Source organism: Festucalex cinctus, chromosome 2 (genome assembly GCF_051991245.1).
Source record: "Festucalex cinctus isolate MCC-2025b chromosome 2, RoL_Fcin_1.0, whole genome shotgun sequence".
Classification (NCBI taxonomy): Eukaryota; Metazoa; Chordata; class Actinopteri; order Syngnathiformes; family Syngnathidae; genus Festucalex; species Festucalex cinctus.
Window position 1 is genome coordinate 24,828,711 of NC_135412.1, and position 24,619 is coordinate 24,853,329.

Below are 24,619 nucleotides of genomic sequence, written 5' to 3' on the forward strand. Positions count from 1 at the left end.
TTGCGGTATTGTGTTCAATTTTAAACTATCTATAAAGGGAGGCGGGGTAAGAACTCTCTTTCCTAACTTTTAATATTAATCTGTTGCTTAAAAGGGAAGTTTAGGAAGTGAAGTTTGAGAAGTGAAATTAAATGAGCAAGTGGTGAAAGAGTGCCCTCTTTCTTCGAACTACTAAAATTACAGGGGGAAAAAAACGAAAGCGGTGAAACAGTGCCATCTTTCTTTGAACTAGTAAAACTGCAGAGAAATGAATGTCTATCTCATCTTATTTCTTTATTTGCCTGCTTTGGTAAGAATGAGTTAAAACCTCATCACCCAGCCAACTTTATTATTTCTCATTAAACATAGCATGCAAATCAGTGAGTGTCTAGAGGCTTAAAACCAATCGACGACGAATGTTTATTGATAGTATAACCAAGATGATGTTGCCTCTTTTGCACTCATGACATGCGCAGTACACAAAACACTTCAACATGTAGAACTAAATACAAACCCAAAAGTAAGTTCACAAAACAATTGCAAATAAATAAAAATACTCATTGGCAAACGCGTTACAAAAGTAATTTTACTCATTTACATGTCTTAAGTTTTTAGCTTCTTTTTTTTCCATGAAAACGTGCGATAATGGAATTGTCAAAAAATAAGAGAATAACCATTATAACAAATGACTTAATTAATTTGGCAACATGATATACTCATATACTCCATATGTATGCAAAGCAAACCAATATCTGTTGATTGTTATGGTTATATGGTTTATATAAACAATTATTTCTCTAGATTATCTGTTTGAAACAATAAAACTAAAAACGTATTATTATTACACTTTATATTTAAGTTTATTTTAAATTTTTTTAGTTTAACACTATCTTATTTTGTATTTAACATTTATTTTAATTTTTATTATTAAAGTATAATTATTGAGTATAAGGAATATATAGCGTTTTTGTGAATTTGGTGAGTTTGTATACCATTTCTGTTGATTTTTATTTTATTTTTTTAACAAATTCTGTACACTATACTTTGTTAAAATCATGGGGCATACTAATATATAAATTCATTATGATATAAACGATTTTCACGAAATACAGATCAGGACGTCCTGTTACGCCATATCCTGTCCAAGTTTCTGCCCTTATCCAAAGCAGAAGACAAGTCGATGTGTCACTCTTCGCCTCTTTCCCAGATTTGTCAGGTGAATTAGATGCTCGTGTGAAGCCGAATTTCTTTTCAACATTACCACTTAGTGTATAATATTGCACTGAATAAACTTTGATGGCGTGAGATTTGCGGCATGTCTTAGCTATTAACAGTCTCCAGTTGCCACCCTCGTGGTGACATTTTGTGCTGTCGGAGTGAGTCTTCCTGCCGCTATTCCGTCTTTGGCTGTTTCGGCCACAACACAAGGTGCGGCACAAAAAGTCTGCTGCTAGTCCAACTTGATTTTCTATCGCTACGCTGTATGGCGGAAAACTTTGCAAACAAGTGAGACAAGTACTAGCAGGTGAGTTTGCGGACGATTTTCTTTACAGTTCCAGTTCGCTTCATGTTTCTTCTACTTGTTGACAAGCCGTAACGTCGTTTTAACTCGATTGTTTCCCCCTGAGGGGAAAGACAGCGAGCGCTATCGGAACCAGAGTATCACGTGAGCGTCACTAGCATCAGCCAATCGTGTGTCTCGGGGGCGTTTCCAGAAAAGACTTTAATCCAATCAGAGTCGGAATTTGGTTTGAGGGCGGAAGCTTGGACGAGGCTTGTCGAAACTCGTTGATTGGTTGTCAGTTTACTTACGAACTTTGAATTATTATTTTTCTGTTTGATTAATACCCTCACTTTTATTAAGCATTAACTTGATTGATTGAATCTAGTTTCATAAAATGTAGATTTGGTGTACAGTATCAATGTCAATAATATTGGACTTACTACCTTGCACAAAGTGTGCAAATATTACGTCACATAATTACAACTTTCATTCATACTTACCAGAGTAGGGCTGGACCATTTTGAAAAATAAAATGATTGCACTTTTTTCCAGTCCTCATTATGGCGATTCAATATGCAAATTATTTTTTTCCCATGGTCTCTTCCCATGTTTTCTTTTTCTTTTTTTTGCAAGCACAAGTAATAAACGAATCTGTATTAAAATAAACAGTATCAAATTTATTATACTTAAAACTGTTTTTTAATTCCCAACGCTGGTCAGTGCAGGTGTTGCTGTGAGGCATCATGGCCTCGAGCAAAAACAAGAACCAGACGTCTCTGGCGCTGCACAAGGTGATCATGGTGGGCAGCGGCGGTGTTGGGAAATCCGCCCTCACGCTGCAGTTCATGTACGACGAGGTGAGATATGCAATCCTTGCCACTCCCGGTAGCCTCGCTCGCGTTTTCCATGGTTTGTGTGCTTGCAGTTTGTGGAAGATTATGAGCCCACCAAGGCGGACAGCTACAGGAAGAAGGTGGTCCTCGACGGCGAGGACGTTCAGATCGACATTCTGGACACGGCCGGACAGGAGGACTACGCCGCCATCAGAGACAACTACTTCCGCAGCGGGGAGGGCTTCCTGCTCGTTTTTTCCATCACAGAATACGAGTCCTTCGTGGCCACTACAGAGTTAAGGTACAATCGCCTGTTTTCAAACAAGTATTTTTTTGTTGCTATGCACGAAAAAAGATTGGCTTTAATGTCTGAGAATATACACTGATATAAATAAAAATAAAAAAAAAAACAATGAAAAATAAATTTTTAGCAAGCACATTTTTTTCCTCCTAATATATCGTGACAGGAAGTTAAAAAAATAAGTCAGGCAATTCTGCTATTACAGTTTTACAGATTTTTATACAGCTTGCTTTTAATTTTATTTATTCATTTTTTCACATGCTTTTTGGTTTATTTTTTTCTCTGTCTTTGCACGGCCGTATCTGTCGAACCGTACGTCCGACTGGGGAAATTCGGGAACCCGCAGATTCGTCTCGACGAGACCTTTCCAACGGTGTTTGTCCTGTCGCTGCATGACACTGCATTACAGTGATAGAAAATATATACTGTGCTTGTATAACAAGTCAATTAAAAACATACTTTTAATGAAAAAAAAAAAAAGACTGTAAATAAAAAAAAAAAATGATGAATGAAAAAGCATTCATAATGAAGGAACAATCATATAATAAATGAAAAAATATATATATCCTGTGCTGTATACTGTAATAAATTTAAAAAAAAAATTCTTTTAATGGAAAAAATTAGTGTAAATGAAAAAAGAACATATATTATGAATGAAAAAGCATTTATATTGAAGTAAAAATCACACCAAACGAAAAAACATGCATAACAAACGAAAAAATATTTATAATTAACAGATTTATTTATTTTTTATTATTATTATTTTTTTATATTAACCTGGATTTCCATTATCGCGGGTAAATTGTGGAACGTAACACCTGCGGTAAACGAGGAAACACTATACAACATACAGGTAAGTAGGGGTGTTAAAAAAAATCGATTCGGCGATATATCGCGATACTACATCGCGCGATTCTCGAATCGATTCAATAATAGGCAAAATCGATTTTTTTTTTTTTTTTTTTAGGATTCACACCTTAAGCATGGAAGAATGTTATATGAACGGAACATTAAGCCTTAATATTTTATTTTAATGCTGTTTAAACATGAAACAGATTACAACCTCTATAAGACTGAAATTTCAGATAAATAAATAATACATTTTCATATAAATCTTACACTCTACAAGCTTACTGATTAGTATTTTCTAAATTTGAATGAAAAAAAATCGCAACAATCGACTTATAAATTCGTATCGGGATTAATCGGTATCGAATCGAATCGTGACCTGTGAATCGTGATACGAATCGAATCGTCAGGTACGAGGCAATTCACACCCCTACAGGTAAGGTATATTTTTTCACTTACTATTATTATTTAATTTACCATTTTTTGTTAGTCAGTTCACTAGTTAAAAGTTCATGCAACAAAGGCTAGTTAGTCTTAGTTTTAACAAAAAACAACAACCGTAAATCAATGACAATTTCAAATATTACACTCCACAATTACAAAATCAGCAGAATCGGAAAAAAAAAGATTATTTATACTAATTTTGAGTTGTTTAAATTTATACATTTGAACCTTTTTTTTTTTTTTTTTATTGAAAATAACTAATTTAATACATTTTGTTTCATCCCAAAGAAACTTGCATAATTATGGTGTTTCAAATAATTTTATTTGTCTTAATATTTTTTTATGTTTAAACATTTTATTGTTTTGTCCCCCAAAAAATAATCGTGATGAATATTTTCTTCATAATGTAGCAGCCCTACGACATGCAATGTTTTTGTTTTGTTTTTTTGTTTGCCTCAGCATGAGAATTATGCAAGTTAAGAGGACAAGTATTTTGTGCGCAGGGTTGTTTGTATCAAAATGGGTGTTGTATGTAATTGACAGTAAAAATTCATTTTTAGTTTTGTACTTAACTGATTCGCTTGCAGCCATTTTCACAGAAGCAATCCCGTTTGCTCCCAGCTGTTTTACTGGATTTGGCAAGGCCAAAAGAATATTGTGTTCTATTGCTATTAAAACATGGAACCTATCAAAAGAAGGATTAAAGTCTATTATCTCATCAGTAAAAAAACAAAACAAAACAAAAAAACGTATAAATATGTCTTTGAGACACTTAAACATTTTTAAAAAGCTTATTTATACGTTTTTGGGAGCAAATAAGTTGATTCCATTTCAGATTCTGTACAAGTTGAATCAATACTTGTACTTTTACTAACGTCATTTTTTTTCACCCAAGATTCATCACACTGAAGAAGTACAGTGTCAAAGTACTTTTGTGATCACATTGTTAGTTTGAAGCATGTTCAATGTTCTGTTTCGCACAGGGAGCAGATTTTGCGTGTGAAGGAAGAGGAGAGCATTCCCATGCTGCTGGTGGGGAACAAGTCGGACCTGGAGGACCGTCGAAAAGTTAGTGTTGAGGAGGTGGTGGAAAAAGTCAACGAGTGGCGCGTTCAGTATGTGGAGACTTCGGCTAAGACCAGAGCCAACGTTGATAAGGTACGCATGTACACTCGGGGAAAAAAAAAAAAAAAAAAGTCAGTGTTGTGTATATTTTTGTTTTTCTGCTTTTTTTAAAAAAAAAATATTGTGATTCAGCAATTATAAATGTCGGCAACTTTTTATAGAGATTGATGGTATTAAACAGGAATGAACCACTATATAAATATATGGGGTTTTTTTTATAGCACTTATGGCACTTATTTTAATAAAGATCTTTAAACACATTTTTGAAATATGAGAAGTACATTTGAACATGTATGTAATATATTAACTGTGTGCCGATTCTTCTTTGTTTACAGTAAACAAATCCCACCTTTTCCAAATTAACAAACTTAGCATCTCACAATATACCAAAGTTATGTTAGTTAACTAAAACTAACAAAAAAACTAAACAAAAAAAAAATTTTGTTAACTAAACAAAATAAAAACGAACATGCTTTTTAAAAAACAAAACTAACTGAACTACATTTTATGTTTGCAAAACTAACTATAATTATAGCACAAAATGTCCTTCGTTTTAGTCTTTGGTAATTAATTTAACGCATGAGTCTTTGGGGATGATTTTAAATGTGATTTGAAGTAGATTTATTTTGATATGAACCGGAATAAGGACGTTTGAAAATGTGTCACGCAAAAGTGATGTCATCTAGCAGCAGCCAATAGAAAAGCACTTTCAGATGACGTCACTCCCATGGTGGTTTTTAAATATTGCGCACAAGTAATACATATTTTCTTCTAAAACTAATACTGAAATCAACTAAAACTAAACTAAAATGAAGCATTCATTAAATAGCTAAAACTACCGTTAATCAAAACTAAGAGAACCACCCTAAAAACTAATTACCGGTAAAACTAACTACATTAAAGAATAAACTCAAAATGAAATAAAAAATAACTAAAATGAAAATTCCAAAACTATAATAACCCTGCAATATACATTAACATTCATAATCATGACCAAAGATGTACAGTACTTCCTGTTTTGTCATTTTTCCAAGTTCGCCGCCGTCTAGTAGTCAAAAGTGGAATTACACAATATAAAATGAAAGTTGAACCAAAATAGTTATTCCTTAATTAATGGAGTTGTTTCATTTGATTTTATATTTTATTTATTTAATTTATATATTATTTTATTAATTTTTTAATTTTTTTATATTTCCATAATTTCCCATCTTAACTTGCCATGGAAATTGACTGGCACTCTTCCTCCCCTTTGCAACTCTACACATGCGCTGATGTTTTATCTCCAGAGATCGTGTCGAACATGCTCTCTGCTAACGCTGGGTTTCTCGCAGGTGTTCTTCGACCTAATGCGTGAGGTGCGCGTGAAGAAAATGGCGGAGAGCATGGACAAAAACGGGCCAAGCGGAAAGAAGAAGAAAAAGCGCTGCTGCATACTTTAACACGCTAAAGAACACGCTAAGAAGACAAAATGCTGCGGACGGCCCGACAATCACCTTTGCCAACTCCTCTTTAATTAATTCATCAGGAGCACCGCTTCAGCCTGAAATCATGTCACAGGAAGTAGCTGGAGTGGCCTGTTCCTCATCAGAACACAGCTCACACTTGTGGTTTTCTCAAACGTTCCAAAGTGTCAACTTATCTTTGTGTGGACCTTTGCTTCCTTTCACATCACTTTTGATTACGAACACATTTTACATTCTCCCCACGCTTCAGCATTTGCCTTCTAAATGTTACAAAAATCACACCTGGATCACTCTGTGTGTTCACTACAGACATAACATGGCAAAAACATGATTTGATAATAAAAGTATGGAAGCAGATTGCACCAAAAAAAACTCCTGTTTTTCTGGTTAATTTTTTGGGGGGGAGCTTTTACTTAATGTTTTATTCTGTCGTAACAAATAAAATAAAAATCCCAAAACGGGGGTGGGGGTTGGGGGTTTGGGGGGTGATTATTCAGAAAAACAGGAGGACAAATTACTCAGAAAATGATTCAGAAAAACGGCGGGAAACATTATTCAAAAAAAACAGAGTGCCAACTAATGATTTTCGGAGATTTTATTTTTTAAACTATGAACTCCAAGTGACTTGTTGAAGACCACTGACCTGTATATATGACTGGATAGCCGCTAGCCTATACACGCTAGTGCAAGCCGTTGAAGTCACAGGGCGGCCATCTTGTTACTCCCAACTCACAAGCAGACTACTGGACGTACAGTTGAGCCATATACAGCTCGTAGGCAGTTAGTATAAGGCCTGGGGTGGGGTGTTTGTACCTGGGTGGTCACTATTTTTTAACAAGGGGAAAAAAAAAAAACTGCACAACCCCCACCCTCCTTCCCCCGCGCCTCCGGCCTTATACTAACTGACTACGAACTGTATATTTCTCACCTGTACGTGTAGTTTATCCAGTAGTCTGCTCGCGAGATGGCCGCCCGGTGACTTCAACGGCTTGCACTGGCGTGTATGGGTTATCCAGTAATATATACAGGTCAGTGGTCTGTAACAGGTCACTTGAAGTTCAGTGGTAAAAAAAAAAAAAAAAAACTCCAAAAAACAGAAGTTGGTGCTCTGTTTTTTTGGAATAATTTTTTCTCTCCTGTTTTTCTGATTAATTTTTCCTCCTGTTTTTCTGAATATATTTTTCACTGTTTTTTTTGTTTTTGTTTTTTGTTTTTATTTTGTTTTTGACATAAAAACTATTCAGTAAAATATATATATATATATATATATATATATATATATATATAAACAGGGAAAAAATACTCAAAAAAAACAAAGCTCCCCCAAAAAATAGTCAGAGAAACTGTTTTTTTTTTTTCTCTCTCAATTGAATGCTATACGCTTCCGTATAAAAGGACCTCACTTGTTTTTTGTATTTTTGAAACTGTTGATCTCCTGCATTCTTTCTCCACTAGGTGGTGCAAATCTCAAATGATTTGGATAAACGTTAAGGGGAAATTTGTGTCTGTCGATCCATCGCTTAATATGATACTTATTTTCCACCATTTTGTTTTCTAAACTCATTAATAACAGTCCATGACACATCAGAGTCAACTTCAGTTTTGAAGTAGCTCATCTGCAAGGACGAAAGAATATTTGGCACCTCAAAATGTAGTTTCCTGGTAATAACGCCAGGGGTCGCAGTTTTTCCATTGCAGAGTGTTGGTTTGTATGAGCGAGAGTCAATCGACCTACGTGTGTGAATCCTGGACTGTATCCCCCCCCCCCCCCCCCCCCAAAAAAAAAACAAAACAAAACTGTCCAGTTCAGTCAATTTAGGTGTGCAGGGAGAGTTTGTGGACGACGGCACGAAACACACACTTACACAGACAATCTTACAAAGACACACTTCATTCCGAGAGAACGCGATTTTTGTATCAGGGAGACACCGGGTGGGAGGAAGAAACGCAGCATTGTACCCATTTTACTGCTGGATGGAGAATAAATAGCAGCATGCACACAACAGATATGAGGGGTTTTCGTCTGCTGCTTGTGGCTCACATAGCTGACTACCAACTGGCATGGAATCAATTGCCACTCAATGCCCCCTCACAACTGGCCAAATACAGTTTGGGCTGATGGAGAAGATGTTTGGAGCGTTTCTGCACAAGCACACTTTTTTCACACGCACAATGTTGATTGACGTGCTGACTTTCAGCATGTATTAGGGGATCCGCATCCGTTAGTCCCTTTCACACTGCAGTCACGTGACTTTAGCCTGAAACTCGGAACTTTTCGCGTCATTCTACAGTGTTTGAAATTGCTGTCACAGATGTGGACGGACAATGAAGTGAAGGCTGTGTGGTTTTCCCCTGAGGAGGAATGCAGAGCTGGAAGCCGTCACAAACGGGAAAGTTTACTGATAAATATTCACAGAGTTTCGCAAGCATGTTGTCATCCAAACAAATCATAAGCTAAAAGTAAAACGGACTCTCTCCCCTTCACAATTTTGAACTGCTGCTGACTGGCCACTTCACGCACAAGCACCAATTAAGAAGTCTTCTTCTAAAACTTAAGTTTTAAATACATGTTGCTTAAAAAAAAAAAAAAAACGCTCAAAGAACTTTGCTTTAGGAATGCCCCTACTAGCCATAGGACAAAAGACATATGAGGCAGACCTCCTAAAATTGCCCAAAATAAATAAATACATAATTTAGAAATCGATACCTGTACTTTCTGCACTTTGTCAAAATAGGTTCATTACTTGTTCCAACCTTTGCTGATGATCCATGACATAAAAAAAAAAAAAAACATCCATCCATTTTCTTGACTGCTTATTCCTCACATGGGTTGCGGGAGCGCTGGAGCCTATCTCAGCTGGCTCTGGGCAGTAGGCAGGGGACACCCTGGACTGGTTGCCAGCCAATCGCAGGGGAAAAAAAAACAAACAAACACACACATAAGAATAAATGACAACGTTATGTTATAATATATAATTAAGCTTAATTAATATATAAGAGATACAAAAATAAATTAACTGATATTATTAGACATAGTAAAGAGTTATAGAAGATTATTATCAGAAAATCGAAACGATGTAAAAAGAACTTGGGATGTTCTCAATGGTTTAATTAAGCAACAATCTGCAAAAACATTGTATCCTGATTATTTTACTAATGGATATGATCCAAATAATAACATGAATGATGTCGTAAATAATTTCAACAAATTCTTTGTAAATGTTGGCCCAGAGTTGACAGCTGGTATTCCAAACCATGGAGGGAGCACCAAAACATAACAATTACTAAAAATCCGTCCTCACTTTTTCTTTCAGCAACCAATGAAAAGGAAGTGATAAACATTGTCCATAAGTGCCAAAGTAAAACATCAACTGACTATCATGATATTGATATGTTTTTGGTTAAAAGGGTCATTCTAACTGCGATTGGCTGGCAACCAGTCCAGGGTGTCCCCCTCCTACTGCCCAGAGCCAGCTGAGATAGGCGCCAGTACCCCCCGCGGTTGGATCAGCTTATAGAGGTACAACACAAGCAATGCCAAAACATCCACAGATTCAAACTGTCTTACAAAAATATGGTTTGGTCTCAGTATTTGGAGTGTGCATCTTAAACCAGCATAAATCTTTCAACTTATTGTGATAAGAGTATACTTGCTGCCTTCTTATTTTACATACTATCTATCGCCACTGTTGGTATGCTTGTGTCTTTGAATTATTGATATGTGCAATTTGTGGACTTGTTTTGTTTCTAGTTTGTCTTTTACCCAAGCTGGTATTGTTTTTTTTGTTTTTTTAATTACTATTGCTGGTATGAGCTGTTGATGTCATGTTAGTTAATTAACACTGTTTGTAAACACACAGTTTTTCAGTATTATGACAACCGCTGTTGGTTAGTGCAAGTTTGTAGGAAAGTAGCTAAATTTGTTTTTGATACTAATGATATTGGGGGTGGGACTTAATAAGTTTTTCTTCCTCCCACTCCTTTTCAGGTTAAGTTTAGAAAAATTTGTCTAGAAAAATTGATGTATTGCTAATGTTGATTATTGCCTGAAATAAATGAACAAATGAAATGAAATGAAATAATTCTTTCCTTATACGAGCACTATGCTAAGTTAATTAAAGAGGAAAATATTTGGTGTGTGTTTGTGCCGAATTATCAAAACAGTCCGCAATTAAACCTAATAACAACATTTTACATTTGTTCACTTCCGTCTGGACTGTTTGTTGTTGTTGTTGTTGTTTGTTTGCTTTTTTTTGCCTAATCATTAGTTTTATTTTATTTAATATTTTTTACACAAATAGCTGCACTCTGGTGATATGACAACACGTTTGTGTGACGTGAAAAACGAATCCCAGCGGAAGTGGATAAGTGGATGTTGTTGCTAACTTGCTTGTTTCCAGAAAGGAAAGAAGACGTAATGGTCCAAAACCTTCTTTTTTTTATAGTCCCAAGCATAAAGACTAATGTTGCAATGGTTATTTACTCACTATTAGTCTTATAACAACGGTAATTGGAGTGTGATGATGACGAGTTTGTTATGTGAGTTATATTCTGAAAATCAACATACGCTCGAAGTTTTATTTTGAAATGCGCAATACAAGCAGGAAGCACATTGCGGGGAATAACGGTTGTTCTACCTTCGTTTGTGCTGTGGATACGGTATACCAGGGATGGACGTTGGTGCACAGGACGGGGCAGCGGCCGAACGGAAGCCAACAAACGTGGCGATTTGATCACTTTTAAGGGAACAGGAGTGTGTTGTTGTTGTTTTTTTTTTCTTTTTGCAAGCGAGTTCCCGAGGCCGAGCGTCGGGCGACGGAGACAAGCAAAACAAGAGTCGGGAGGAAGCAGACACGAACGGACCGCTCCGGGTATGACCCACCAAGCAGCTGTTCTCGAACCAGATGTTTTGTGTCGGTAAAATAATAGCGAAACTCGTGTTTGCGACTCTCGAAGGCGACTTTATTGGGAAAATAGCCACACACTGGGAAGTTACGGATAGCTAGTTAGCTTTAGCCGGGGTCCAGCTAGCAGCTGCCGTAGCCTGCTAACCGCAAGGCCGTTGTACTCACAACTGTATTCCGCTGTACTGTATTCCTCATGACTGGACGTGGCTGCGGAATCGTGCTGTGAACGCCATTATCGTCGCGACTGTCTTCTGCATTTCATCCCCCTGGCAGTCGAGACATGGAGAAGTCCTGTTCAGGCTGCTGCACATCTGTCAGCGCCCCCGAGTCAGGAGCCGGGAGACGCCGGGGACCGTGTGCCCGCAGCGGCCAGTAGCTCCGGCACTGCTCAGTGGCTGTGAGTACGTGCGAACGTGGTAGAAAGCATGTGTATTCAATTTGTATACCGTGTGGTGGTGAGCAGCTCTTGTGTTCAGTTTCTCAGCAAACGTCCCACCCCCCTCTGGAAGAAGTCCCTGCGGCAATGAATTACCAGCAGCATCTCGCCAATTCAGCCGCCATCCGGGCGGAGATCCAGAGGTTCGAGTCCGTCCATCCCAACATCTACTCCATCTACGAGCTGCTGGAGCAAGTGGACGAGCCCTTGCTTCAGAACCAAATCCGGGAGCACGTCATCGCCATTGAAGGTAGGACGGTGACAAGTTGCTTGCTTCAACTACTTCAAGGAGCTGCTTAGGAACTCTTTGAAGAGCAGTTTGGAAACTATGTTGCATTGTGGGATGATTTTGGTTGAGTTAGGAGCTAGTGATATCCGTTGTGAAGGTGAAGAAGGCTTTGTCTGTTTCATTGCATAGTGAAGGAAATTAGGATACAATGCAAGTAAGGGAAAGAGAATTTATAGAGAAAAATTAACCCACGAAGCAGCCACCCACACATTGGTAAACTGAGCATGGGAGGCTATTGATGTGTAATTATATAGCCGATGCGCACTCACACCACACAAGAGGTAGGACAAAATGTAAACAACAGAGGCAGTAAGTATGGATGGATCACGACTCCAATCTGTTTTTGGAATTTCATACAGTTCCAACATTGATGATTTTTATTGTTGCCAGGTGTCATGCTTCATGGTCTAAGTTTTACATATAAAATACCCTATCCATCTTGCGTTTTCACATACTTTACTAGTACTTTAGTATATTCACAGTGGCTGATACGTCCGTGACACAATGCGACCTCAAGCCCTATTCTTGTCATCTGAGGGCGATTTGTGAGCTTCTTTGTTCTGTTGTTGAGATTTCGAAGTCACAATTCAATCTGAGTTAGAGCATCTCAATCCACAATGTCTTTGACAGTTCAGTAATATGCAGCAAGATGTAGATTTCCAGTGACTCATCATGTCCTTGTCCTGATTGGTCTTCCTGTTTTCTGCATGACGACCATCAGCTGGCGTTCAGCGCCTCTTCGTTTGTTTTCATCCATGTTCTTTCAGTGAATATTGGAGCCTGAAGTGACTCATTTAATTGTGCTCCGAAATGCCAAAACAGCAGCAGAGTGTCATTTGATTTCAGCATCGTCAGTTAGCGAAATCTGTCTTTGCAAAGATGGCCGTCTGTTTATTTGTAAGTGTTCGACTGGAGCCATCACTTACATAATGCAGTGGCAGAAATCGCTGTACCTTTTGTCCATATTAATGCCTGCCTACCCCCCCATGCAGATTAGGGCCAAGCGCAGACATTCAATTCCCCTCCGTTAAGTGCTTGTGTGTTTTCCGCGCATCATCATCATCATCTGGTGCCCCGCAGGCGCACTTTTCTGTGCACAAAGCCAAGTGAGTCATGACGTGAAGAGTCTTAATGCTCATCAAGTTGCAGTGGTCATGTTGCAATGGCGGCGGTAGCATGTTGATTGCATTTGAAGTCAATTTTATTTCCTTTCCACTTTATTGCTTGGGTTTTGAAGGAAAGACAGAGTCGAGCGGAAATGGCGGCGAGAGATCAGTGTCAACAGTAATAATCCCAAAAAACAAAACAAAAAGGAATGAAACATTTGTCAGGGAAAAAATGGCTGGATTCTACAGGTAACAAGATAACACAGCATCACAGTACGGCATCCGTTTAAGAAGTAGTTTGCTGTCAGCGGTTGTAAAGCCATCAATTTGGCTGCACGTCGCCAAACCCGCAGGTCAAACCGAGGTCAGAGGTCACTCACTCCTGTTACCAATTGATGGCGAGTCAAAGAGAGCCGGGATTAGCGACAAACTCCACTTTTCCTTCCCATTAATCCGCCCACCAGACGCTCGTTGGCAAGCAGATCTTTGCACGAGATGCAAGTATCTGAAAAGTCTGAGGGAGATTATGCATGTTTATGTGTCAGTGTGTTGTTTTAGCAATATATTAACTCCATCAAAGATTGTAGGTGATGATGATGTCCCACCATGTCCAATCTGTGTCATTCCAGACACCCTGCTGAGTCTTCAGTCTTTGTCTCGCAAAGCTTGTGGGATCAGAAATCCCCCCTTCTTTAACATATACTCAGACCAGATTGGGCCAAATCTTGACGGACATTTTCTTTTCTTTTTCTCATCTTGTTTTGCGTGACAATCAACGATAATGTCTGTCCACTGTTGACATGCGGCAGCATTGACATTGATGTGTTTCATGACTTAAGATTGTTTTAAGTCAACCAGTGATCTGATGGACAGTGACTAGTTGCTGATGATGTTTAAATATTTTAAATATTGGTATAAAAAAAATCCACCATCCACCGCCATCAACAATCAAGTGAAAGTAAAATCCATCAGGGAAAAAATTGCTGCGAAATGTAAACCTAACCTCTGTGAGTCACATTTCAGTATACTGAGATAATATACTTTGAGTGGTTGATGCAAAGTTGCAAACAGTGAAGTTCGCTCTTTGTGAGGCTCTCATTACTCCATACAGGATCGTAGTGGAAAACACGCACTGGTAACAGTGTTTTCAGAGAGGAATAAAAACAAGTTGTCTGTAAAAGTGGCAGTAAAAATGGCTGCTCTCTGGCTTCAGTCGTGAAAGTCCGTGCTCAAATGACCAATCACACCTCACCTGTCCTATGTTTTTGGGCATGTGATATTTGCAAGCTGAGCCGCGATTGGTCGTTTGTTACCTGAGCCCTGAGCAACTGTGATGTCATTTTCAGTGGACAGCAAGTGGCAAAATGGCCGCCACCTGGGGATTTTGCTTCTTAAGTCATATTCCATAAGCAACGCAGTATTAATTATGATACCGTGTTTAGGTTAGTGGAACTGCATAAAACATTATTGTAAAGGAAAAACTCAAGGTCAAAGCTAATGCTCATTGGTTCCTTGAGCGGGAACCTTAAGAAAGAATGAGAGTTTGCTATGCTTTACTCTGCTAATAGTATCTCCTGCTGGTCAAACAGTAAGGTGACACCGGCCTGTGACGCAGTGCTGATGTCGCTCAGGTGTCCACCTGATCGGTGATGGATCATTTGCCATGTTTTCAGGTTATATTCAGAGTGGAAGGTCAACTGAAATCCAGAGTCCTCCGGGAGGATTATAAGCTGACGCTGTAACCATTAGAAGCACCTAATCACCTCAATCAGCACATTGTGAGCGGACGGTGTGAGCATCACCCAACAAGTCAAAACACAAACAAACAAAGCTCAGCTGAGCTTGATTAGTATCTCTTCCTGCTTCCATGTTTTTTTCACACAACTGCCCAAAGCAGTTTTGCCGCATTGCCGTGTCCGAAGTACACTTTGTTGCGACTTCTTGGCACATTCATTTTCATAAATGCGCGGTGATTAATTTCAACACAAAAGGCCACAGGCTGTCAATCCATTTCCACACTGGCAGCCCTGACACCTCTGATGCTACCTTGAAGGCGGCAAATTCTTGGGTAGACTTGAACGGCCCATCTGGCCTCGGTACCCGGGAGTGGGTTGGCACTCCCCAGGTCAGCAGATGATCTGACTTATGTCTTTCCGATGATGATAGCGCTGCCGGTTGTACGCGTCAGCGTCATGTCGGCAGCTGCAGCTTCACATCTCAGCCGCTCACTTCCCAGTTCTCCAAACACTCGGCTACGAAGGGAAGCACCGGACACTGACCCAAACAATAGCCGAGGCAAGTCCCACACGGATCACATGCAGGTATAAAAATAGACTTCCTGCCCTCAGCGTAACAATGCTCTTGCATCTTCCTGTGAGGGTGGCAAGCGGGCACGGCGCCAAACCTGCCGCCAAGGTGATTTGGGAGAGACGCAATACACTGTGGTCTGAATTCTTATGGGGGTTGGTGACACGGTGGTAGTCCTACTCATTCGTGTTTATTATTTGAGTTGTAGCTTTCCTATGCAAGTTTTCATCTTGTTTTGTTTCTTTTTTCTGTTTCAATTAGGGATGCTGACATCGAGGGATGTAACGATATCCAAATATCACGATACGATATTATCACAATAATTATCACGATATTGTGGGGAGGTTGGCGATAAAAAAATGGGTCACAATATTGTAAAAAAAAAAAAAAAGAGCTCACACTAAAAAAAACAAAAAAAACAAAAAAACACAATAGTGTGCTTTTGTACAGTAGAGCAATGAAAAATATAAAATTATATATATATATATATATATATATTAGGGGTGTTAAAAAAATCGGTTCGGCAATATGTCGCGATACTACATCGCGCAATTCTCGAATCGATTCAATAGGCGGCTGAATCGATTTTTATTTTATTTTTTTTGAAAGAGCTCAGAATTGTTCATTCGGTAGTCTTACCGATTCAACGTCTTATCATCATTGCCTTTTTGTGTGTGTGTGTGTGTGTGTGTGTGTGTGTGTGTGTGTGTGTGTGTGTGTGTGTGTGTGTGTGTGTGTGTGTGTGAATCGATTTTTAAACTTCCATTTTTAATGGAAAAATATTCAACAAAACGTCTGACTTCGGGTTAGGATTCACACCTTGAGCATGGAAGAATGTTATATGAACGGAACATTAAGCCTTAATATTTTATTTTAATGCTGTTCAAACATGAAACAGATTACAACCTCTATAAGACTGAAATTTCAGATAAATAAATAATACATTTTCATATAAATCTTACACTCTACAAGCTTACTGATTAGTATTTTCTAAATTTGAATGAAAAAAAATCGCAACAATCGACTTATAATTTCGTATCGGGATTAATCAGTATCGAATCGAATCGTGATACGAATCGAATCGTCAGGTACTAGGCAATTCATACCCCTAATATATATATATATATATATATATATATATATATATATATATATATATATATATATATATATATATATATATATATATATATATATATATATATATATATATATATATTAGGGGTGTCACGATTCGCCAACTCCACGATTCGATTTAAATTTCGATTTTGGGGTCACGATTCGATTTTTTTTTCGATTTTTTTTCCGATTTTTTTTTTTTTTTTTTCCGCTCCCCCACTTTATAACACAGAGGCATATGCTTCTGTAGGCTAAGGCTAGTCTATGATCATTGGTTCTATTCATTGTACAGTAAATCTTATTTCAAAAGATCGGCTACATATAGGTGATGCAATTTCCATATTATTTTTGTGTAAATTTATGTAATATATGATAATTGACATTAGGCAGGAATGATCAAATTCAAAGAATTTATTTACAATATAAAGTTAACCGTCTTGTTCTTACTGAAGTGTAAAATAAAAAATAAAAAAACAAAAACAAAAAGTCACAGTGGGTGCCTGCCATCTATTGACTGTTTTTGGTTACAACAGTGTGCTGTGCGTTCGTCTTAAAATAATGTGCAATGTGCAACAACAACAAAAAATATATTGTATCCAAAGTCATGGAACAAATACAGCCTGAACAAACTATATCCCAACATTTACAGTTGCTGGGCATACTGTAGCGTGGTTCAAGTACACTAATTAAATGTTTGAATCCAGCGTTTTCCAAGGCTGCAGGTCTGCTGCTATAAATAGACCTATGGATCTGGCGTTTCGCGCGAGCTGAAGTGTGTGGAAGTTTCACTGTAAATGAGGATGAAATAGTTGGTTGGACCGTTGTTTTCCCACTTCTAGTTGAATTTGATAAATCTAAATCTTTGTGATGCCTGCGTAAATGTCCCGTCATGTTTGTCGTGTTTCCCGTTGTTACGGCTGGCGGCTCGGGCCCGCCGCCGGCTCCGCTCCCCTAGTATGTATGTGTGGGTTTGTGTCGGCTGGTGCCCGTATAATGGTACTTCAGTTTGAATGCGCCAGCGCGACACTCTGATTGGAGGACTGTGCCAGCGCGACACTCCGATTGGACGACTGTGCCAGCGCGACACTCCGATTGGACGACTGTGCCAGCGCGACGCTATTGTGTATCCGTGTATTATACCCCTATTGGTTATTGTTGTTTCTCCTCCGTTCTGTCAGTTCTGTCAAATGCGGTTATTATTTGTTCACCTTCCACTTTCACTCCCTTGTCAAACCCCTGCCTGAAATTTCAATTAAAACTACTCAGATGTTAAAGTCGACCCGTGTTTATCTACTCTATATTTTCTGTTATTGTGTTACTTCCCTTCCCCTTGACGAGCCGGGCGTAACACCATGGCCGAGTACAGTACGCGCACATAGCATATCTTGCAACTGTGGTCTTTTTATCGACAACGTGAACGTTGTCGACATAACTCACCGGGAACGCAAAATGTTTCCAAACTGGTGACGAGAGAAGCGGGAGCGGCTTGAAGCACCATTGCTGTGTCTGTCCGCGCTTGCCATCATGACTGCAGGAGAAGTCAGCTAACAAGTGCCGTTAGCTAGTAGCTGAATGGCTGCGTCTCATTTGCTTTCCTGGGAGGTGGCGGTGGCGGCGGTGGCGGCGGGCGCGGGGGGGGGGGGGGCATCGAATCGTGTGTCCTCTCTTCTATTTCGATGCTCGAAATCGTGACGTAATTTCGATCGATTTCGATAAAAAATCGAAATCGTGACACCCTTAATATATATATATAGGTATGTATGTATGAGGCACTTACTTGCTAATGCAAGCACACATTGCGTTCTTCCACATATTGACTCGCTTCACAAGCAAATTACGTTCCCCTTCATCTGACCATTAGCGTTGATTTTAAACATACCTTGTGAAAATTAAACTGCACTAAAAAGAAAAAAAAACTAGCCACCAGAGGGTGCTAGAACTGCACAAATGGAAATCAAGCTTACGTTTTTAACAGATGTGCTTCTTTTAATATTGCGACATGACGACGACGATGTATTGTGGGGAGTTTTAATATCGTGATATCACAATATTGCCGTTATCCTTACATGCCTTCTGATATCGTGCGTCTGTATTCCTGCTCGTGTAAAAGCTCCGGTGTGACAACACATATGTCACTCTAGCATCCTGGCATGTATTCTGCGCTCCTGTTCTCTTTCTCTCTTGTATTTTGAGTGTGATTTTGACTACTCAGGTAGGCCGTTAAAGGGACATTCAGTGATCCGTAGCGCCCTCTTGCTAATTAAAAAAATAGGTTGTTGCATAAGACTTTTTTAAATGTATAATGGTAAGGTCTAGTAATCACTAATTATATGACATGGCTGTAGTCTCACCTTACTAGAGCTGCCTTGTTTCACCGCCATCTTCCTGCTACGGATGCCCAAAGGACAACTTTGCAAATGTAGTTATTGCATCGAGTGTCGGACCCAATGGGTCGGCCGCAGCTTACCTTCCACAGCTGGGGCCTGCAGGTGGTCGTCACTAACTCTTGTGATTCGGGCCAGTCGCATGTCACTTTATGCTTTGCTCTCGCAAGCTTTTACTAGCTTTTTTTTTTTTTAATTATTATTTTACTAGCCCAACCTGCTAGCCACTCCAGCCCATGGCTCCGACTAACTCCCACTCGCCGCTCTTGTTAGCTGCTCTGGTTAATTCCGGCTTGCTCGGTTTTCGGCGTCACTCGCCTGGCTTCACAATGGCTGCCAAGTCGCCGTCGCTCAACGAGATGTACGTTCGTGGTAGGCTTGCCAAATGTGGTGTCGTGGAGCCACCGTAGTGTGCGTGCTCCTACTGCTATTCTTTGACCACTAGGTGGCGCTCAGGACTACTCACTGGCTTTTTACATTATCACCCTCATGCAATTACAACATACCGGATCAGCTTTTGTTCACCATCTGTAAAAAAATAAAAATAAAAATAAAACCAAAAATCACTGTGTAGGGGATAACCGATACTCGCATCACATTCCAACCACACTACAAAATAGCCAACTCACTATGTAGCGCTCTATATTGTGGATAGGGAGTGATCTGGAATCTGATCCCTGGAGTCACACCTCTAGCAACAAAGCATTATGGGGGAACAGCAAAGACAAGAATTGCAAGATGACAGGATATAAATGCGGATGGAATATAACATGAACACCGAATGCTTTTTTTTCCTCAAAGGGCCAAACATACAACAAAGCAAGCGTCCCTAACTAGAGAAGCTGCAAATTTGCTGTCTTCAGTCACTTTACAAGAATTTTACATTCTCATTCTACCTCTATTTTAGACATTTATTGATGCTTGTGATAATTTCATGTAAAGTAGATTAGTGATGTGTGTCCTTGTTAAAGTTATTATAATGTTCCCACTCCTAACATGCCACAGTGTAGTCTGTGGTTCCCTACTCTAGCTGGCATTTTTTTTCTTCATTGTGGTCCCTGGTGCCCTCGTCCACGTGTATTTGCTACAAACTGGAGTTCAGCTCCATTTATTTTTAGCAAGCATTCCTTTATATCCAGCAGCGACATCTTGAGGCTATAGCGGCTTTCAGAGCATCTGTTGATGTGCAGGAGTTACTTGTGGAATAAATGTTAGCACTTTTGGACGACACAACGGACCTAACCCTAATTTCATTCAAGTATAGTCCGTAGGCGTGAGTGTGGATTGTTGTTTGTCTGTTTGTGCCCTGCGATTGGCTGGCGACCAGTTCTGGGTGTACCCTGGCTCTTGCCGAAAGACAGCCGGGATACGCCCTAGCACCCCCGAGAGCCTAGTGAGAATAAGCAGCTTAGAGAACTAGACAAAGTGAAATTTCTGCAGAAATTCTGTGGGAATGCTGAAAGCTGAATGCTAATAAAATATTTCCCAAGAGAGATTTGAACCAAAGCACTTGCATGTCTCCGTAACGCCAGACAAGTATTTAACATGTGATTCAACTTGGCTTGTTGAACATCATGGCTAATTGCCTATTTATATGTACAAGTGTTATCTGAAAGAACTAATGATATCCAATGGAAAAATGCAAAAATAAATAAATAAATAAATAAAGTAAAATTCATGCAATAGCGCCACCTAGGCATGCAGTACCTGCCATTCATTTAGATGGAAAAGTGGAACTAAGATAGTTGGTATGATGTAATCACTTAGCATAATTGCCAGGATATATTAGCAATGTACAGTTAGAGGTTGGATTCGAACACGTAACCTCCTGGCTACTGGACAAGTGTGCCACTGAGCAGTATCACAGTGCTGGTAATGCTGAGAAGTTGTATGTATGGAAGTGGGCGTGGAAAGTTCAGTGTCAGTCCCATTGAAAATGAATTGGGAAAAGTTGATATTTGACATTAAATTGTGCGTATACTGAAAGTACTGTGAAATCAGATGATATAATTCCCAAGATGGCATGAATTTTTGAAGCAAGTTGAAATTTGAACGGTGTAAATCGGAGGTATTATGTGGGAGAGTGTGGAGAATAAAAAGCCTTCAGCTTTCCCACAATGAATGGATGTCCATGTTTTATATGGTATCCATATCTGTACTATGTGCAGAGTAGAGCAAGTGCACTACTGGATGATGCTCAGCAGATGGCAGCAGTTAGTTACAGTTGCTACCTGAGAATGCTGGGATTTCTGAGCATGTGGTGATGTTGCTATTTCACCCCCCAAGTGAAGCTCAATAAACAACAATCATAACCTTGTATGATAGATTTTTAGAATTTTCCAGCTTAAATTGATGAGGTCAAATATTCTCAAGAGTTTCATTTCTGGATGAGAAGCAAGCACAACTAACGGATGTGAATTCCTCTCATGGAATGTAAAGGTCACTTATGATGAAAATGGTGTGAGCTTCACATTTGTTGGAAGATTTTTTTGTTTGTTTTGTTTTAAGTAGCTGAAAAAGATTCATAATAACAAGCTGTGTCAAGCCATTCAAATGCAGCGAACTCTGCAGGGGGCTCTGGTGGTGAGCTGAGGGAAGATGTGGGCCACTAGAAGTAGGTCATACACATTACTAATGTATTTGTTGTACAGTACTTGTGGATTTGTTGCTGCTGGAGCTTGCTAAATGGCTGCAACCGCGTTGCTCTCTTTTGTCGGACCGTGAACGCAGGAGAGCATCTAGTTTGCTAAAGTACCGGTAACCACAGATGCCAGATCAGTTTATTTTATTTATTTTTATTATTATTTTTTTTTATGTCAACCACAATTTTAGATTTAACATTTCTTGGAGCTAAGGATGCTCATGAAGGGCGACAGTTACATTTAACAGAAATCGTCTTGAAGCAGTTAACATCCGAAGCAGCCGGCTGGTTACCATGGCGATTCGCTTGTGTCTAAACCCCAATCGACTGCTGTTCATTCAAAAATGTGACGTTTCTACTGTAGGATTTTGTTGTTGTTGTGGTTTTGATGGCACTGGTCTTGTTGAGCGTCTTTCCTGGCAGCACTGGACCTTTCTCAATCTTCCCTCCCCCCCTCTTCTCATCACCGACTGACTGACTGACTGACCCATTTTTCCTGTTTCCAGCGGGTGTGGCAGTATGGGGGAGGGAGATGATGTACCTCCTGCCGCTGCAGCCTTTCAGGTGTGTTTGTGTGTCATCATAACATGACACGGTGAACATTAAAAGGATGAATGAGTGAACTGGGGAGGGGGCTGTACATCATGTTGGCCTCATCACCGTCACGGCATCTCAGTTTCAAGTTCCACCTTGAAGGTCACCTTGCAGATTGAACCTGTCAGCAGAATAGACTTTGACATAATACCATTGGATTTAGTGCTTCACCATAGAGAATCTCGCCATGACTGAGAGGAGTCACTTGCTCTGACCTCTGATCTCTTCAGCCAGGGATGTAAAAAGTTGTTGTTTTGAATTGGCCTGCTGAATATTCCAGTAATATAGTTTAACGCAGTCTGAATCAAAAGTTTTCCAAAAAGGTCTATATCTAGTTGTTTAAACAAGCGCAATATATATATATTTTTTTTTTGTTAAAAATTTAACAAGACTCAATTCAAATCAATATTATTTATATAGCACATTAAAACAACAGCCATAACAAGGTGCTGTACATAAGACTGAACGTGTATAAATGCAATAACGTTGTGTAGCATGATTGACAAACAGCTAAAGCCCAATACTACTAATATTCTCTGCTGTAATAGTACAGTTAATCAGAGCTGTGTAAACAGGCTGCCGATTCACGGGCATACAAGACAAGAAGCCGCGATAATCTCCGCCAAAAAAACTCATGGCTAAAGATGTGCCGTAGATATTGCAAAACGGCTTTACACGAGGCAAAACCAACAATAAATGGAGACCAAAAAAAAGTGTGGAAACGTGCAAATAAAGGATACTACAGTGCTGTTGTAAACAGCCTGCCAATTAACGTGCGCAATAAGACAAGCGCCGACAATCTGCGGCAAAAAAGTGCTGTAAATATTGCATAACAGCTTTGTAGGAGGCAAAAGAAACATGAAATGGGGGATCTAAAGTGTGGAAAAGTGCAAATAAGGAGACCACAGAGCTGTTGTAAACGGCTAAGACAAGCGCCGATTTGAGTTAAAAAAAAAAAAAGATGTAAATTTTGCATAACAGCATTGCACGAGGCAAAGCGAACACTAAATGGTATGCACAAGACTGTCTGCTCAAAGGAGCAATAGATCTGGTCATCCCTTCTGTATGAGCTGCACAACTGAATGCTTTAAAAAGTCTTTTTAGTCCAGCTGCTATTCATTTTTATAATGATCATCATTGATGTAAATTGTCTGGTGTTTATACCTTGAGTACTTTTGAGACTGTGCTTTTATTTTCTATCCTATTTCCTGATATTACTGATGGACAACTGAATTTCCACTTGTAGGGATTAAAAACTATCTATCTATCTATCTATCTATCTATCTATCTATCTATCTATCTATCTATCTATCTAATCGTTAGCAGAGGCTGCTGATTGAAAGGCACAAAAGTTGAATCATGTTATGAGACACATCATACACCTAAAAAGAGTTTGAAGATTTTTATTAACTATTACTTTTATCGAATTACGTATTCATTTAAGATGAACATTAAAAGATACAAACAGCAATATTTTAATGTGTTTTTCACATGACACTAACATCACTATTTATCTTTTATTTAATTTTTTTTTTTTTAAGAAATAATGCCAAACGGATTTATGGTAAATGAACGTGTTTTTTTATTATTATTATTATTATTATTATTATTTTTCATAGCACTTTTAACAACACCGTATGGAATCTTTTTTTTTTTTTTAAATATATGTAAGTGTTTAGAATATTTTGACTGCATATTAATTTTTTTTTCAAACAGACTCAAATGTATTTTATTCAGTCATTCGATAAAAATGTGCATGTTTTAGCATGTATCTTGAACGGGAGGTGAAGTATGCCACGCTTCTATTTGTTGCATTTTCTATACTTGCCCCTCATCTCTCCATCTGAAGTGGAGCAAGGCTTAAGAAGAAAGTAATGATTACATAATTTTGATAAGACAGATGAGTAATACAGGAGAGTCTTCCCCTCTCCCTACCCTCTTCTTTTCCAAAACTATGCATTCAACTCTGCATCTTCACACCAAGCATAAAATGTTTGTGGTGCAACACAAGTCAAAGTTGAGCTTTATTGGGCTGCTAGGTTGCATGGCTCGAAAGAGAAGATTCCGCCCCCTCTTGGTACAAAGTAAAACACGGAGTGGAACTCATGCAGACATTTAAGTAAGTAGAGAGCAACTCGGCCAGCCTCAGCAGGGAGAAAATGACTGAAGAGGAAATAGTAGCGCACGCGGCAATTCGTCATGCTAAATGGGTTGTGTGTTTTTTTTTTGTTTTTGTTTTTGTTTTTATCTTAGATCCAAAACTACTCATTTGCAAAGCGCTAAAGACAGCTAGGCCTGGCAACACTGCTTGCATAATCCGTCTCATGTTTTATCTGTA

General features: G+C 38.9%; 2 protein-coding genes across 6 annotated transcripts in view; both read left to right on the forward strand.

Annotated features, from left to right (window-relative positions):
- Positions 1 to 1,122: 1,122 nt before the first annotated feature.
- On the forward strand, positions 1,123 to 6,870 carry LOC144014262 (ras-related protein O-RAL-like). 3 transcript variants are annotated; one of them, XM_077513962.1, is made up of 5 exons: positions 1,123 to 1,195; positions 2,209 to 2,340; positions 2,409 to 2,617; positions 4,894 to 5,068; positions 6,367 to 6,870. In XM_077513962.1, exons 2-5 carry the CDS (start codon positions 2,227 to 2,229, stop codon positions 6,472 to 6,474), a joined length of 606 nt encoding a protein of 201 aa, XP_077370088.1. In that variant the 5' UTR covers positions 1,123 to 1,195; positions 2,209 to 2,226; the 3' UTR covers positions 6,475 to 6,870. The 3 variants fall into 3 exon arrangements, with proteins under 3 accessions (XP_077370088.1, XP_077370087.1, XP_077370086.1); XM_077513961.1 differs by lacking the exon at positions 1,123 to 1,195 and adding an exon at positions 1,202 to 1,504 and having other exon boundaries at positions 2,204 to 2,340; XM_077513960.1 differs by lacking the exon at positions 1,123 to 1,195 and adding an exon at positions 1,202 to 1,504.
- A 4,237-nt stretch (positions 6,871 to 11,107) lies between these two features.
- Positions 11,108 to 24,619, forward strand: part of agap1 (ArfGAP with GTPase domain, ankyrin repeat and PH domain 1) — a 140,759-nt gene continuing 127,247 nt past the window's right edge. For 2 of the 3 annotated variants that reach the window (XM_077513966.1, XM_077513968.1), the window contains exons 1-3: positions 11,108 to 11,369; positions 11,679 to 11,802; positions 11,882 to 12,091. In XM_077513966.1, the coding sequence (XP_077370092.1) occupies positions 11,929 to 12,091 (163 nt within the window). In that variant the 5' untranslated portion in view covers positions 11,108 to 11,369; positions 11,679 to 11,802; positions 11,882 to 11,928. Of the gene's footprint in view, positions 11,370 to 11,678; positions 11,807 to 11,881; positions 12,092 to 24,619 lie in introns of all 3 variants that reach the window. The other variant, XM_077513967.1, reaches the window with a different exon arrangement.